Source organism: Phoca vitulina, unplaced genomic scaffold, assembly GCF_004348235.1.
Source record: "Phoca vitulina isolate PV1807 unplaced genomic scaffold, GSC_HSeal_1.0 scaffold1, whole genome shotgun sequence".
Classification (NCBI taxonomy): Eukaryota; Metazoa; Chordata; class Mammalia; order Carnivora; family Phocidae; genus Phoca; species Phoca vitulina.
In genome coordinates, this window is record NW_022589704.1 from 49,756,507 (window position 1) to 49,774,581 (window position 18,075).

Consider the following 18,075-nt stretch of genomic DNA (forward strand, 5'->3'; position numbering starts at 1 on the left):
TGTTAACCAAAATAAAGAGTCATATTGATAACAATACTTTAATTGTAGGAGACCTCAATACTCCACTCTCAGCAATGGACAGATCATCTAAACAGAAAATCAACAAGGAAACAAGAGCTTTGAATGATACACTGGACCAGATGGACCTCATAGATATTTACAGAACATTCCACCCTAAAACAACAGAATACTCATTCTTCTCGAGCGCACATGGAACTTTCTCCAGAATAGACCACATACTGGGTCACAAATCAGGTCTCAACCGATACCAAAAGATTGAGATTATTCCCTGCATATTCTCAGACCACAATGCTCTAAAACTGGAACTCAATCACAAGAAAAAATTTGGCAGAAATTCAAACACTTGGAAGCTAAAGACCACTCTGCTCAAGAATGTTTGGGTCAACCAGGAAATCAAAGAAGAACTTAAACAATTCATGGAAATCAATGAGAACGAAAACACATCAGTCCAAAACCTATGGGATACTGCAAAGACGGTCCTAAGGGGGAAATACATAGCCATCCAAGCCTCACTCAAAAAAATAGAAAAATCCCGAATTCACCAACTAACTCTACACCTTAAAGAACTAGAGAAAAAGCAACAAACGATGCCTAAGCCATGCATTAGAAGAGAAATAATTTAAAAAATTAGAGCAGAAATCAATGAATTAGAAACCAGAAACACAGTGGATCAGATCAACGAAACTAGAAGTTGGTTCTTTGAAAGAATTAAGATCGACAAACCACTGGCCAGACTTGTCCAAAAGAAAAGAGAAAGGACCCAAATTAATAAAATTATGAATGAAAGGGGAGAGATCACGACTAACACCAAGGAAATAGAAACTATTATTAGAAATTATTATCAACAACTATATGCCAAAAAACTGAGCAATCTGGATGAAATGGAGGCCTTCCTGGAAACCTATAAGCTGCCAAGACTGAAACAGGAAGAAATTAACAACCTGAATAGGCCAATAACCAGTAACGAGATTGAAGCAGTGATCAAAAACCTCCCAAAAAACAAGAGTCCAGGGCCTGATGGATTCCCTGGGGAATTCTACCAAACATTCAAAGAAGAAATAATACCTATTCTACTGAAGCTGTTTCAAAAAATAGAAACAGAAGGAAAGCTTCCAGACTCATTCTATGAGGCCAGCATTACCTTAATCCCCGAACCAGGCAAAGACCCCATCAAAAAGGAGAATTTCAGACCAATATCCCTGATGAATATGGATTCCAAAATCCTCAACAAAATCCTAGCTAATAGGATCCAACAATACATTAAAAGGATCATCCACCACGACCAAGTGGGATTTATCCCCGGGATGCAAGGGTGGTTCAACATTCACAAATAATCAATGTGATAGAACACATTAGTAAGAGGAGGGAGAAGAACCATATGGTCCTCTCAATTGATGCAGAAAAAGCATTTGACAAAATACAACATCCTTTCCTGATTAAAACTCTTCAGAGTATAGGGATAGAGGGAACATTCCTCAAGTTCATAAAATCCATCTATGAAAAACCCACAGCGAATATCATCCTCAATGGGGAAAACCTGAGAGCCTTTCCCTTAAGATCAGGAACACGACAAGGATGCCCACTCTCGCCACTATTGTTCAACATAGTACTAGAAGTCCTAGCAACAGCAATCAGACAACAAAAAGAAATAAAAGGTATTCAAATTGGCAAAGAAGAAGTCAAACTCTCTCTTTTCACAGATGACATGATACTTTATGTGGAAAACCCAAAAGACTCCACCCCCAAATTACTAGAACTCATACAGCAATTCAGTAATGTGGCAGGATACAAAATCAATGCATAGAAATCAGTTGCTTTCTTATACACTAACAATGCAACTGTAGTAAGAGAAATTAGAGAAACGATTCCATTTACAACAGCACCAAAAACCATAAGATACCTTGGAATAAACCTAACCAAAGAGGTAAAGGATCTATACTCTAGGATCTATAAAACACTCATGAAAGAAATTGAAGAAGACACAAAAAGATGGAAAAATATTCCATGCTCATGGATCGGAAGAATAAACATTGTTAAAATGTCTATGCTACCCAGAGCAATCTATACCTTCAATGCCATCCCAATCAAAATTCCAATGACATTTTTCAAAGTGCTGGAACAAACAATCCTAAAATTTGTATGGGATCAGAAAAGACTCCGAATCGCCAAGGAAATGTTGAAAAAGAAAAACAAAGCTGGGGGCCTCACGTTGCCCAATTTCAAGCTATATTACAAAGCTGTGATCACCAAGACAGCATGGTACTGGCACAAAAACAGACATATACACCAATGGAACAGTATAGAGAACCCAGGTATGGACCCTCAACTCTACGGTCAAATAATCTTTGACAAAGCAGGAAAAAACATGCAATGGAAAAAAGACAGTCTCTTCAATAAATGGTGCTGGGAAAATTGGACAGCCACATGCAGAAGAATGAAACTCAACCATTCTCTAACACCATTCACAAAGATAAAACTCAAAGTGGATGAAAGACCTCAATGTGAGACAGGAATCCATCAAAATCCTAGAGGAGAACATAGACAGTAACCTCTTTGACATCGGCCACAGCAACTTCTTTCAAGATACATCTCCAAAAGCTAGTGAAACAAAAGCAAAAATGAACTTTTGGGACTTCATCAAGATAAAAAGCTTCTGCACAGCAAAGGAAACAGTCAACAAAACAAAGAGGCAACCCACAGAATGGGAGAAGATATTTGCAAATGACACTACAGATAAAGGGCTGGTATCCAAGATCTATAAAGAACTCAAACTCAACACCCAAAAAACAAATAATCAAGTCAAAAAGTGGGCAGAAGATATGAAAAGACACTTCTCTGAAGAAGACATACAAATGGCTAACAGACACATGAAAAAATGTTCATCATCATTAGCCATCAGGGAAATCCAAATCAAAACCACACTGAGATACCACCTTACACCAGTTAGAATGGCAAAAATGGACAGGGAAAGAAACAACAAATGTTGGAGAGGTTGTGGAGAAAGGGGAACCCTCTTACACTGTTGGTGGGAATGCAAGCTGGTACAGCCACTTTGGAAAACAGTGTGGAGGTTCCTCAAAAATTTAAAAACAGAGCTACCCTATGACCCAGCAATTGCACTCCTGGGTATTTACCCCAAAGACACAGATGTAGTGAAAAGAAGGGCCACATGCACCCCAATGTTCATAGCAGCAATGTCCGCAGTAGCCAAACTGTGGAAAGAGCTGAGATGCCCTTCAACAGATGAATGGATAAAGACGATGTGGTCCATATATACAATGGAATATTACTCAGCCATCAGAAAGGATGAATACCCAACTTTTACATGAACATGGATGGGACTGGAGGAGATTATGCTAAGTGAAATAAGTCAGGCAGAGAAAGTCAATTATCATATGGTTTCACTTACTTGTGGAACATAAGGAATAGCATGGAGGACACTAGGAGAAGGAAGGGAAAAATGGGGGGGGAATTGGAGGGAGAGATGAACCATGAGAAACTATGGACTCTGAGAGACAAACAGGGTTTTAGACGGGAGGGGGGAGGGGGGATTGGTTAGGCCGGTGATGGGTATTAAGGAGGGCACATACTGCACGGAGCACTGGGTATTATATGAAAACAATGGATCATGGATCACCACATCAAAAACCAATGATGTATTGTATGGTGACTAACATAACATAATAAAATTAAAAAAAAAAAAATTTTTTTTCAGCAGGGTCAAATGTATGCCAAAGGCACGAAGAGAAAACCCACTGCTTGCCTCTCCTAGCTTCTGGTTACTACTGCTGGCAAGTTTTGTTGTTCACAGGCTTGTAGTGACAACACTCTAATCTTTGCCTCAGTCCACATCACCTTATCCTCTGCATGTCTCTCAGGTCTGTGTCAAATCTCTCTCCTGTTCAGGACACTAGTAATTGGATTTAGGGACTACCTAGGTAATTACCAGGATTACCTTCTCCCCACTCTTCTCTCTCCTTAACTCCCTAGCTTTCCTTGGGAGCTCCTCCTCTCAAGATCTTAAACCATTTGTTTTAACCATAGAGGTTCTAAGGATCAGGACATGGACATATCATTTCACAGCCACCATTCAACTCACTACAATTCACATCCACCAATCCATTCAGTCAACAAATATTTACTGAGGTCCCTTTATAACCAGCTCTGTGATGGGTAAATAATGAAAAAATAGAAGGAATCTCTGTACTGAAGGAGTTCATAATCCAGTAATGGCGAAAGATAGGAGCTGAGCAGAAGGAGCTGTACAGGAGCACATACAAGGAACCACTAACCCAGATCAGAAAAAGAAGTGTCAGGAAAAGGTCCCTCACAGATAAATTAGTCCTTTTCCTTCCCTTCTGAGAACATTATCAGAACTCTGAGCTCCTAGCATCAACAAAAGCAGTCAGAAGGTGCTATAGTCTGAATATCACACTTAATCTGTTAACAATATGCTAAAATATGGACTCTAATTCAGTAGATAAAATTGGTATACCATCTGAGAAGACAATTGATAGATACAGGAAGAGCTTCTCAAAAAAAAATTTTTTTTTAAGAAAAATTTAAAAGAGTATAAAAAGCAGAGGAATATTTAAATAGTAGCAGAAGAAAACTGAGGGGTATGGAAGGGGAAATAGAGCAAACATACTCAGGGCAATAATAGGCCATGGTTGAAAAGAGTTTCTGAAATTCTCTAATGTAGAGTTCCCACTTTGTAATATGACCAAGGTTTCCCTGCACCAGAAATAAGATTTTTAAAAAGATTTTAACATCAGCTACAAACTTAAAACAAACTCCTTACTGGACAAAGACCTAAGCATAAAATAAGTCGTATCATTAAATCCCATGACATCCCTTTATAAGAGCTGCCAATCTCAGAAAGTTAAAATTTACAAATTATACAAGAAATCTTCATTTAGTTATAGGAGCTTAAAAAAAAAAATAGCTCTAAAAAGTCCATTTTCCCTTCGATTTTCTCAACTCCTTTTCCCAATTCTTGCTTATTACTGACCATGTATGATAGATCCTCATGCCTATCATCTTTTTAAAAATATTCTTTTTCACTTATGCCCCATTAAGACTTCCAGTGGCCAATTTATGATACATTTATTTTCCTACCACGGTTCTTGTATTTTCACATATAATTTCTAAAAACACAAGAACCTCATAGAAGTTACACTATTAGAAAAAATAACAAAACGAATTAACTTTAATCATGTACTCTTCCACTTGACAACAATAAGAATATTATAACGTATGCTCTTCAAACAACTAAGAGATCCTTTAGAGCATAAAATACATTACTTAACATTACGTGTTTTTGCATTTTCAATGTCCCTGGGATCATTTATTGACTCAATTAAATAACTGAATAGTCACTACTGTAGCAACTAGTCAAGTAACAACACTGTCATCTACCTATTTGTATGATCAGATTAAGATTGTTAAAACCCGGACTAATTCCCCCAGAACATTCCACCTCGCATATGTAACTGAAACTGAAGTAACAAACCTAGATTTTGACTATGATATAGGTGGCAGACAGAAATCTAAAGATATCCCCTCAAAGTTTCTGTCCCCTAGTTTGACTGGTAATTCAAACACTAATCCAGGTACTACTAAGAAGGGACTTCACAGATAGAATGAAGGTTATTAAATAATTAGATCTCAAAATAAGGAATTACCCTGGATTATTCCAGTGGGCCCAGTGTAATCAAATGAGCCCTTAATAGCAGCAGATGACAGAAAAGTTAGAGAAACAACAGAAGAGGGAGGTCAGAGAGACTGAAAGTATAAAAAAGATCTTGATCTGCCACAGCTGTCTTTGAAGATGGAAAGGGAGCCACAGGCCGAAGATTAAGAGCAGCCTCTAGAAGCTGAGAAACACCTCCAGGCAACAGCTAGCAAAAAAACAGGGACCTCAGTCTTACTTTCACATGGAAGTAAATTCAGCCAACAACCTGAATGAGCTTGGAAGTGGATTCATCCCCAGAACCTCAAGAAGAGAACACAGCCCTCCAAACACCTAAGCTCTAAAGCAAAGAAACAATCTGTGCCCAGACATCTTATATACAGGAACTGTAAGATAATAAATTTGTATTGTTTTAAAATCTTAAAAAGAGGGGGGAGGGGAGCGCCTGGCTGACTCAATTGGTAGAGCATGAGACTCTTGATGTCACAGTTTTAAGTTTGAGCCCCACGTTGAGTGTAGAGATTACTTAAAAATAAAATCCTAAAAAAAAAAATAGTAAGTTTGTATTGTTTTAAGCTACTAAATTTGTGATAATTTGTTAAAGCAGCAAATTAAAACACAGATTCTGATACAAGGGGGATGCTGCTATAACAAATGCCTAAAAACATCAAAGTGGCTTTGGAACCAGGTGGTGGGTGGATCCTGGAAATCTGAGGTACGTAACAGAAAAAGGCTAAATTGCTTTGATCAAACTGGTAGTAGAAATCTACCTACAAATGACTATAAGGACACTGCCACCAATGAAGATTCAGACTGCTACAAAAAACCTGGACCTAGAAGATAAAAAGATCTAACCTGTCATTGGAAATATCCAATGGATAACTTTTGTTATCCATTCTGAGGATCTCTGCCTTTTGCTGGAGTGTTCAGTACATTTGGCTTTATAACAATTGTAGATTTGGTTCATTTTAAATCTACTGTCTTGCTATTGTTTCTTCTGTTCCATCTTTGTTGTTCCTTTTTTCTCTTTTCCCACCTTGCTTTGTCCCTCATTTGGATTAATGCAGTAGTAGCCTCTTACCTGGTCTTCTTGCTTCTACCCTCCCCTCACCCCAAAGTCTATAATCACCACAGCAGCAGTCTCATCCTATTTGTTTTCCACCTTCTCCGGGTAAAGATCAGTTGATACCATGACATACAAGGCCCTGTACTACGGGTCCCCCATTATCTTTCTGACCTCATTTCCTACTATTCAATCCCTCACTCGCTCCATTTCACACTAGCCTCCTTGAACACCCCAGATATACTCCCACCTCAGTGCTTCGGTACTTGCTATTTCCTCTTTCTAGATCATTGTCCGTACCTCCCCTTCCTTAGTTCAGGTTTCTGAGCAAATGTTACTTTTCCTCTACCTTTCTGTAGGAAGCAGAGTAATGGCCCCCAGAGAGGTCCATGTTCTTATCTCTGGAATCTGGGAATAAGCCATGTTACATGGCAAAGAAGAATTAAGGTTGCAGATGGAATTAAGGCTGCTAATCAGCTGACCTTAAAATTAGATTATCCTGGATTATCCAGAAGGGTCCAATGTACTCACAAAGGTATTTAAAGGAAGGGGAGGGGGGAGGAGCAGAGATGTGATTACAGAAGAACGACTAGAAAAATGCAAAGTTTTGCTTTGAAGAAGAGGAAGGGGATCACAAGCAAAGAAATATGGGTAGCCTCTAGAATATGGAAAAGGCAAAAAAACAGATTGTCCCCCAGAGCCTCTATAAACTAAGAACAGCCCTACCTATGCCTTGATTTCAGCCCACTGAGACCCATTTCAGACTTCTCACCTCTACAACTATTGTTTAAGCCACCTTTAAGTTTGTAGTAATTTGTTATGGCAGCAATAGAAAATTAATATACTACCTTATTTAAATCTATAAGCCCTGACACCCCCCTTGCCCCCTTTGCTGCTTAATTTTCCTCCATAAAATGCATTACCTTCTAACAAACTCTACAATTTAATTATTTTATCTATAAATGTAAATTCTGTAAATAAATGCAAGCTCCACAGAGGCAAGGTTTATATATTTTGTTCAGTTTCCCAGTTCCTATGAATATATGTATTCATATATTTGCTGGGTGAACATTTGACAGATTATATGAATATGTAAGAAGATTATGCTAATGATGATGCTGACGGTGATAAAAATACCATTAATCTTCAAGAAAAACTACATATAATCAGTGGTTGTTTGCAGTTAATGACATTTAGATTTATAGGTATGCATTAACAGCTTTCGAAACACCTTTATCCCTCAGTCTCTGTATTCCTTTTCTTCCCAATTGCAACACCTCTTTTTTAAATTACAGTTTTTAGTAATTCAGAAGACACTATTCAGTATGTATTTTTGGGGGACACCTGGGTGGCCGACTCTTGATTTTGGCTCAGGTCATGATCTCAGGGTCATGGGATTGAGCTCCACAAGAGGCTCCATGCATGCAGTCTGCTTGAGATTCTCTCTCCCCCTCTCCCTCCGTCCCTCCGCCACTCTTGCGTGCATGCTCTCTAAATAAATAAAAATCTTAAAAAAAAAAAAAAAAGTGTGTGGGCGCCTGGGTGGCTCAGTTGGTTAAGCGACTGCCTTCAGCTCAGGTCATGATCCTGGAGTCCCAGGATCGAGTCCCGCATCGGGCTCCCTGCTCAGTAGGGAGTCTGCTTCTCCCTCTGACCCTCCCCTACTCGTGCTCTCTCTCTCTCTCTCTCTCAAATAAATAAATAAATCTTTTTTAAAAAAAAGTGTGTTTTTTTTAAACTCTTAATATTTTGAGAATATCACATCCTACCTATAAATTCAGAAAAAAAAAACCAATATACAAAGTATTTCCTCTCTGAATGAAGTTACTAACATTTGAGAAAGTCTCCAAGTTTGAAATATAAAAGAAAAAATTTTGGCAATGATCAACAAAGTCTTATATTATCTCAAAGAGGAGAGAAGAGTCTTTGATGTTAAACAGCGTTATTTACCTGTTCCAGGAGTAGGAGTAGTTGTCATAACTCCAACAAGAGGACTCTGCATTACTGAAATGTTTGGCTACATGAAAAGAGAATAAAGTGTTAAAGTAAAAGCACAAAGTTCTAAACATAACCAAAACACAGTAAGCGTTGAAAGGTCTTATTTAACAGACAACTGCATGTCTACCAAGTACTACAGATGCCTCTAATTAGTTCACAATCTAAGAGTACTCCGTTTTCCTTTTTAAGTTGAGCAGTATTAATCTAAAATATGCTAGACCCTTTAGCATATTATTTGTTTAAAATAAGTTACATCAGATAAAGGCACTATTTTTAGTAGAAAGTAACTTTGCTATTTGTTTTTAGTTCCTAAGGTACAGTATTTGAAATAACAGAGAGCATGGTGATTCTTCATATCACCAAGCTCACACAGAAAAATACAAAGATGGCAGAATCCCATTTTTAAACAGATATTTACAAACCATGAAATAATACAGATTCAAATCAGTCTATATAATAAAGACAGCACATCTCTGTCTCTACTAGTAGGAAGTTACAAAGCAGGAAAATTATCAATACTAATTCCTTTAAATATGAGAAAATTAAAGATTAAACAGTTAAAAGTCCTTCTATAAACAAAGACAACAATATCTAATCAAGAGTAAGAATAGACTCTTTCTCCAGAAGTAAATATACAAATATAGATTCTTTTGTAACAAACTCTGATTAAGGAAATCTAAAATCTCACTATTATCTAGCAACCAGAACCAAATGTTGAAATAATGTTAAGAGAGATACAAAATACTTTATTGTTCAATTCTTAATGCCAGTTTCTTTCATGATTAGAAAGAGGCTGAGCAAAGCCTCAGGGGCAAAACTAATTTGGGCTTTAATAATAATATTCTTACCAACCTTTAAGTCAAAAACATTCTCTACAAATTATGACACAAGGCTTTTAAACATGTTGAACATAGCAATAACTGTAAACAACCTTTGCTTTCATTGATCATCAGAGAAGTAATGAAAACTAGCATGAATTTATAAGTCAGTGGTTCTCATACCAAACTAAACATCAGATTTACTTGTCAACCTTTAGAAAAATATCCCAGGCCAGAATATTCTGATTTAGTTAGAATACCACTGTCCAAATATAACACAAGCAGTATAAGTAATTTTAAATTTTATAGTAGACACATTAAGAAAGTAAAAACAAGTACAGTTTATTTAATCTAGTACATCCAAATTATTATCACTTTCAATATGTAATTAACATAAAAAAGTAAGTGAGATAGTTCATTCTTTCTAAGTCTTCAAAATCTGGTGTGTATTTTACACTTAAGTATATCTCAATTAAGTACAGGACTGGCCACATTTCAAGTGTCAACAGCCACACTTGGCCAGTGGCTACTGTGTTGGGACAGTAGAGCAGTTATAAAAGTGTTGGAAAGAGAAGGTAGGTGTTTAACACAATGAATTAATTTTGCTTTGCTTAACAAGTAGGCCCAGTATGCTAGGCGTATCAAGCCTAGAAATAGTCAAAATTTACTGAAAGATGCTTCCTACCATTCTTAAACTTTCCAATAACTATGCTAAATTTGGTTTAGGGAAAGACAAAACATTTCTCCAAACCAAACAGCAGAAATGTCTTTATTCAAATAACTTATCAGTTTCACTGACACCCTGTTTTAAGCCCTGCTAAGCACAACAGAGACAGAACACTTGTGACTATACAGGCTACTAAGCTTCATACTTAAAAGAAAAATCCGTACTACCTTTCCACTAACAAACAAGAGTTAACCACAGTAGTGTTAGCACAGCATGGCTGTTACAAACACTGGCTCTAGATTGAAGACTGCCTGGGCTTAAAGCCTGGCTCCACTAGCTAGACTAGTTGACAAATTACTTAAGCTTTCTGTGTCCTAGTTTCCTCAATGATAAAATGAAGCCCATAATAGCTACTTTGCAAATTCACCCTGAGGAAGGATCAACTGAAATAATAAGATCAGAACCTATAAAACCACAGAATTACTGATATGAGAAAATAATCTGGTGTTCTATTACATTTTTAAGTACATTTCATGATAAACACAATTTAAGTAGATTCTATGATAAATGTCCTTAGTGCTTATTCTGGGCAACACAGTTACACTAAGGCAGACCTCAGAAAAACACTTTAAATTACTGATCCTCACTGTGCATCCACACAAAAACATGAAATCATTATGGATCATAAACGGGTATGTATGTCACCTGTTTTCTTGAAGTTAAAGGTGTTGATCCAAGTCCTGGGCTAGAAATATCATCATAGATACTTCTAACTGGTGGAGCTCCACTTTTATCTTTATGAGCTGGTACAACTGGTTGTGGTGGTGACCCACCTACAATGTACAAAAAATACACTCAGGTGAGAAAAAATCTTCCACCTCTCTGGTAAAATTCTTTTTCACTTATTTTTAAAATATTGACTTAAACTCGTTTCATAGGGCTTTTCAAACTTTAATACACTGAAGAATCATGTGGGAATCCTGTTAAAATTCAGATTGATTCAGAACATGTGAAGTGCAGACTGAGATTATGAATCTAACAAGCTCCCAGTTATGCAAATAAAAGGTTTCAGAATAAGAGAACAGAAATTTTAGTTTTTAGTAAATACATGTAACTTTTGCTTTCTCTACAAAATCCTTAACATTGCAATACAAAACTTAATGCTATTCCTCACTTGAAAGTAGGTAAACAGTTCCAGCTTATATATACTTGAATAATTATAATCCCTTAATGTGGAATTTGACTGTCAAAATTAAATAGATCCCATTCATGTTCCTCACAATAGAAGTCTATTTAAGTACATAATAAATATATAGGAAAAGGATCAACTTTGGGGGACATAAAGATGTCTTTACAAGTCAGAGAATCAGCAACACCAAACAGTGAAACAATCCAGACTCTGTTATGACTTAATGTCTGAGCTTAAATAGTATAGTATAAGCTATTTAGAGCATAGGCTATAAAACAAGACTGACCTATGCTTTAACTTCCTGCTCTGTCACTTATTAACAAATAGGCTTAAGCAAGTTCTTTATTACATTAAGCCTCAGTTTCCTATTTTGAAAATCAGGTAGATACTACCACTTATCCTTTAAGATTGACAAAAGAATGAAAGTAACATATAAAATGCTTAGCATACTGCCTGGCTCCTAAGTACTCAATATATAGTAGCTACAATAAAAATACATTTAAAATATACATTTAGCCCTTGAAAAACACAAGTGTGAACTGTACAGGTCCACCTATACACAGATTTTTTTACAGTATAGTACTGCAAATGTATTTTCTCTTCCTTATGGTTTTTTTAAAAAGGATTTATTTATTTATTTATTTTAGAGATAGAAAGGGAGAAAGTGTGCAAGTGGGGGGAGGGGCAGAAGGAGAGGGAGAGAAAATTCTCAAGCAGACTCCCCGCTGAGCACGGAGCCCAACAAGGGGCTCAATTCCAGAACCATGAGATCATGACCTGAGCAGAAATCAAGATTCGGATGGCCAACCTACTGAGCCATGCAGGCGCCCCATCTTCCTTATGATTTTCTTAATAACCTTTTCTTCTCTTTAGCTTACTTTACCATATGGATAGTTTATAATACATATAAAAAATATGTGTTAATCGACTATTTATGTTACCGGTAAGGCTTCCAGTCAATAATAGGCTATTAGTAGTTAAGTTTTGGGGGAGTCAAAATTATACGAGTATTTTCAAGTGTCCAGGGGTTCAGTTCTCCTAACCCCTGCATTGTTCAAGGGTCAACTGTATAAAAAACAAAATCCTATCCAGAATAGGATTAAGTCAATTAACTTCAAATACAATTTATATTATCCCTGATCAATCTTAAAATAATAATAAACCACTTTAAAATAAATAATACCTTAAGGACAATCAAAGTAAGAAGTTTTCCATTTAAACATCCATTAAAAGGATATTAGCTCACATTTGGAATTCAACCTTTTTTTTTTTTTTTAAAGATTTATTTATTTGACAGAGAGAGACACAGCGAGAGAGGGAACACAAGCAGGGGGAGTGGGAGAGGGAGAAGCAGGCTTTTTTTTTTTTTTTAAAGATTTTATTTATTTGACAGAGACACAGCGAGAAAGGGAACCAAAGCAGGGGGAGTGGAAGAGGGAGAAGCAGGCTCCCCGCTCAGCAGGGAGCCCGATGTGGGGCTTGATCCCAGGACCCTAGGATCATGACCTGAGCCAAAGGCAGATGCTTAACGACTGAGCCACCCAGGCGCCCCGAATTCAACCATTTTTGTAGCTAATTCTCATTACTCATAGTCAAAACTTCAATTACCTTTTAAATTCTTTCTTTGCTAAAGGAGTCATGTAAGATATATGCTGCATTTAGGTATTGATATTTTATGCTGATAATTGTGAAATCTGTGTAAAAAAAAAAAAACCCCATAGTTTGTAGAGTAAATCCTTTAACTAAACAAGGTGAGAATCTTAATCACTGTGACTAGATGTAGAATTCATATCTACAAATTTCAAATTACACTTCCTATTGTCACAAATGGCAATGTCTCATTCTTTTTTATGGCTGAGTAAAATTCCATTGTGTACATATACCATATCTTCTTTATCCATTCATCTATCAAGGTCCTAGAGGGTACTATGCTAAGTGAAATAAGTCAGACAGAGAAAGACAAATACCATGATTTCACATATATGTGGAATCTAAAAAAACAACCAACCAAACAAAACAAACCAGACTCTTGAATACAGAGAACAAACTGGTGGTTGCCAGAGGGGAGGTGAGTGAGAGGATGGGCAAAATAAAGGGGATTAAGAGGAACAAGTTTCCAGTTATAAAATAAGCAAGCCACAGAGATGAAAAGTACAGCATAGGGAATATAGTCAATAATATTGTAATAACGTTGTATGATGACAGATGGTGACTACACTTATGGTGATCACTAATATATAAAATTTTCAAGTCAATATGTTGTACACTGAAACTAATATAGCATTGTATGTTGATTATACTTCAATAAAAAAACAAATTACAGTTATTTTGACTAAATATCTGCTATTATCATATTTAAGATAAATTATTTAAATGCATTAAATTATTCAGTTGAAGTTAAATGACCATATTTCTTCCCCAGCCCTCCACACTTTAACATCTTTGATATGGATAATTTACAAAAAAAGGTATCTTGGCATAGTGCTTTTCTTCCTTAGTGTACTTTAAATAATAGTGAGTTTTACAATCAAGGGCATCTTAAATTGGATGAGATGTAGTACACACAGTTTTAATGAGTGGTTCCTGGAATTAACAGTAGCTTATACTACTTATACCTCTATTCCAAGAATCTAAAACTTAAAAATAGAGGCATTGCTTAATTTTTTAATTAATAAATGTGTTGATAAGGGTGAATGTTGTATCATTACTCTTTTTAAAATTCTAATACATGTATTAATAGTACCATGAAATTATTTTAAGCAATTTACCTACCTGCAAGTAAAGGTGATCTCATTTCCATTACTCCTACTGAAGGGCCACTGATTGATCGAGGTTGTGGAGTTACTGGAGCTGGCAAATCCCCCATTAAAAATCCAGGTAAGAACTGGGCATTAACCCCTGGCTTTGGAGATGTTGGTGAACCTAGCATCATTGGTTCAGATCCTAAATGAAGCAAAAAATAAAACGAAGGACCTCAAAGTTACAATATCTAACAAAAAGATGCAAGAATCTAGCATAAATAATTTTGAGAATGTAATCAAAACTATATATTACAGAAGCACAGTTGAATTTATTATTTTAAAAGCCAATAAAAATTTCTATAAAAATGTAGAAGTATTTTTATTAACAATATTAATCTGCCAGTTGTTCTTGTTTACATTATTTCACAGGTTTAAGAATCGACATTTATTTTTAAATGGAAAAATTTTGGATTACCTTAAAAAAATTCTTACTACACACAGAATAACTTCTGGGTCAGCTTCTACTATGCAACAAGCAAAAACAAGGGCAGGGCGCACTAGTTACTTACAGAAAGTCTGAGCAAATCAAACACAATGGGTTTAGCTTGCTATATGTCCCATTTTTTTTCTTTCCCACAAACAAAAACTGTAAATCATTTGTGTAATAAAAGTAAAATCATGCACACATTAGAGCACATATAAAATAATAGTAATGACTAGCATCCCAACTAAGAAACACTGATAAATTTGGAAAGTTTATTTTTTGGATCATTCTTTAAAGTAATTCTAAAGTTAGGAATAATGAACAAAAGTCCCCCCAACATAAAACCAATTTAAAGAGAGCTGATATTTCACAATCATCAATTCAAAATTAATTTTCACAATTTACAGGGTAGGTATTATTATTCCCACTATGAAGATAAGGAGTCTATAACCTACTCTAATTTCAGAGCAAAATAGCATGGTAAGGAAAACATGGGCCCTGGAGTCAGAGACCTGGGTTCAAGTCTCTCGGCAAAAAGGGCATAAACGTAACACTCAGTCACAGAGCTTTGCTTAGAATTATAGCAAATATAGCACTTGAGCCAGTACCTAATATACAGTAAGTGCTCAGCAAACATTAGTTATTATTCTAAGGTTATCTTAGAATAGCAAAAACTAAGTGACTAAAATGTAAATGCAGAGTTTGCAATTTCTGCTTATGAAAACTTAAGTTTTCAACTATGTGACAAGCCTGAATGTGATTCATGGCACTCAGAAAGGTCAAACATTTGATGTATTATTTATAATGGTTAACTATTCCTTGACTTTTAAGCAGCCTCAAAAATTTGTTTCTTGCTATCCAAATGCAGTCAATTATTTACCCTTCCTCATTACAGTAGACCTAGATATTAACAATGCCAATGCAAGTGTATAAAAGAGGAAAAAGGCCAAGTAATTCAGGAAAAAATAAAGCAAATACTGAAATAAGTTGTGAAGAACTGTAACTACATTGTAATTATTTTAAAGTGCTATGTTACTATGTTACCATTACATATTTCCAAAGAACATACACACCAAAGTCTAAACAATGGGATATTCTGAACAGATCTTTAGAAACCTGTAGTAGTAAATACAAAGTTTTAGGTACCACCAACTACCTCATTCTCCCATCCCCCAAAAGAAAAAAACATATATGGCAATTGTAAGAAGAATTAAGTCAAGAAAAGTTCTGATATATACTGTGATACACTAGAAAGCACCAGAGTGAGGGCACAAAGGGGTCTTAATCCACCTGTTACTAACCACCCCTCAGTCTAAATTTCACTTGGAGAGCTATCACAGTGGATCCTGCAAGTCTTAAATTCCATTTCATGGTTTGTACACATAAAATGATAAGTCCTAGGTCTTACTCAGCTAGCACTGTTTGCTCAAGTAACCCTTAATTTTAATATAACATTAGGTGCTGGGAAAATTATTTATTCTTCACCTGCAATACCTGCAATATGTGGACTTGAACAATTAATACCAGCAAATGTCGGCTTTCTAACCAGACAATGAACAGGGACAAGTTTATTCACATTTGCAGCCCCAAGAAATAGTATGATTACCAAAATGTTTTGTTAAATAGAACACTTTGGAACTGGAAATGAATGGTCTCCTGCTCTCTAAAATAACACAAAACATAAATACCTAGACCAACATCTGTACATAAGTTTAAAGGTAGCAGAGTTTAAATGTCCGCACTGACATTATGCATTTAGTTTTTTATGACTAATACTAAAACAATTCAAGTTTACCCTAGTCTCAAAAGAAACATTTTGCACAAAGCATGGCAAGCACTAAACACCCTTCAAATCTAAAAACACCCAAAAAACTCATTCTACAAACACGTATCGCGCTTGCTCTCTTTTCCAAGCTCCGAATGTTGTAGCTTAATTTTCTTTTTTTTTTTTTAATTTTATTTATTTATTTATTTATTTATTAGAGAGTGAGCAGGAGAGAAACAGCATGAGAGGGGAGAGGGTCAGAGGGAGAAGCAGGCTCCCCGCTGAGCCGGGAGCCCGATGTGGGACTCGATCCCAGGACCCTGGGATCATGACCTGAGCTGAAGGCAGTTGCTTAACCAACTGAGCCACCCAGGCGCCCTGTAGCTTAATTTTCAAATGCGTCTCTGTGATAGCAATTTTCTGCTCTAAAAATTTTGACGGTTCTCACAAATGCCAAAAGTCAGGAAAAAAAAAAAAAAGGAAATCGACATCCTGTTCACTTTTATTTTTCAACGACAACATTTTCAGCAAGGCTCTCCGTTAAACAATGGAAATTTTTTTAAAAAATTCATTACGTGACTGATTAGTAGAAAAGACCTCCTACAAAGTCACTTCCCCAAGATAAAGGCGGGAAAATGGTACGAACTGCTGGCCTCCTATTAACGCCAATATCTCCATAGCTATCATCAACGGGTTAAATGTCACACGATTCAAGTTTCTATTAACAGATTCCTTTTACAAGGCCCAGGAGAGGGAAAGAATCAAACAGGAACTAAAAGCCCTGGTGACCAAAAAACCGTAAACTGTAACCACATTCCAGGGCACCGCCCACCCACGTGTACGCCGGTCAGTTCCTTCCCACCAAAGCCTCTGCGAATCTGGGAACCCAGCATTGCGTCCCCAGCCCCGGGAGGGTCTCAGGTATGGGCAGGTCGAGCGCAGCCCGCGTGTGGGGGGGGAACAAAACGGCGTACTAACCACTAGACAGTCATTTCCACACCCTACCCAGAGCCCGCAGCTTCCCGGAGCCGCCTTGCTGGCTGCAGGGTGGCGACGCCCTGAGCAAGGGGACAACTAGAAACTTGGGGGTGAACCAGGGGCTTGTCCCCGCGACCGAAACTAGCAAAGAGCCTGATGACTACTGGCTTTCAATCTTGCTTGCTCCCAGGCCTACGGCGTGGATCGCAGCGCCAGAGAGAAAAAGCAGTTTTTCACTCACCCAACGTGGGCGCCTGGGGTTCCACAGCAAAGGCTGCCATCGCAGCACCAACTACACTTTGCCCCGGACCTTCCCGATTTTCAAAAATGGCGGAAACTCTCCCCACGGGTAAGGGCGCGCTGCCTTATGAGGTTGCGTAACTTCCGGACTTGCGCTGTACGTGTGCTGTGGGCGCTGCAGCCGTCATTTTGGAAACGGGCGAAGGTCTTTGCACAGTCTCTGCGTTTCCAAAAAGCGTTTAGCGGGGAATGTGAAGAACCACGGTAGAAACGATGGTTCTGGGGACGCTGTGCGCCTCCTGAATTGTTGGTGCTTGAGTTTCGTGGAAGCACAAGTTCTTTTACTCACGGTTTTATAATTTGCGTTGAGTTTACCCAGTACCCTGTCATCTTTCAGCTTTTCCAAGGGACACCTGGAA

At 37.2% G+C, this 18,075-nt stretch overlaps 1 protein-coding gene across 2 annotated transcripts in view; it reads right to left on the reverse strand.

Annotated features, from left to right (window-relative positions):
• Positions 1-17,797, reverse strand: part of NUP35 (nucleoporin 35) — a 71,859-nt gene extending 54,062 nt beyond the window's left edge. Inside the window, exons 1-4 of one of the 2 annotated variants that reach the window (XM_032406693.1) lie at positions 17,658-17,797; positions 14,221-14,391; positions 10,965-11,092; positions 8,727-8,793 (exon numbers count right to left, since the gene is read on the reverse strand). In XM_032406693.1, the coding sequence (XP_032262584.1) occupies positions 8,727-8,793; positions 10,965-11,092; positions 14,221-14,391; positions 17,658-17,697 (406 nt within the window). In that variant the 5' untranslated portion in view covers positions 17,698-17,797. The remainder of the gene's footprint in view (positions 1-8,726; positions 8,794-10,964; positions 11,093-14,220; positions 14,392-17,657) is intronic. The other variant, XM_032406684.1, reaches the window with a different exon arrangement.
• Between the last annotated feature and the right edge of the window lie 278 nt (positions 17,798-18,075).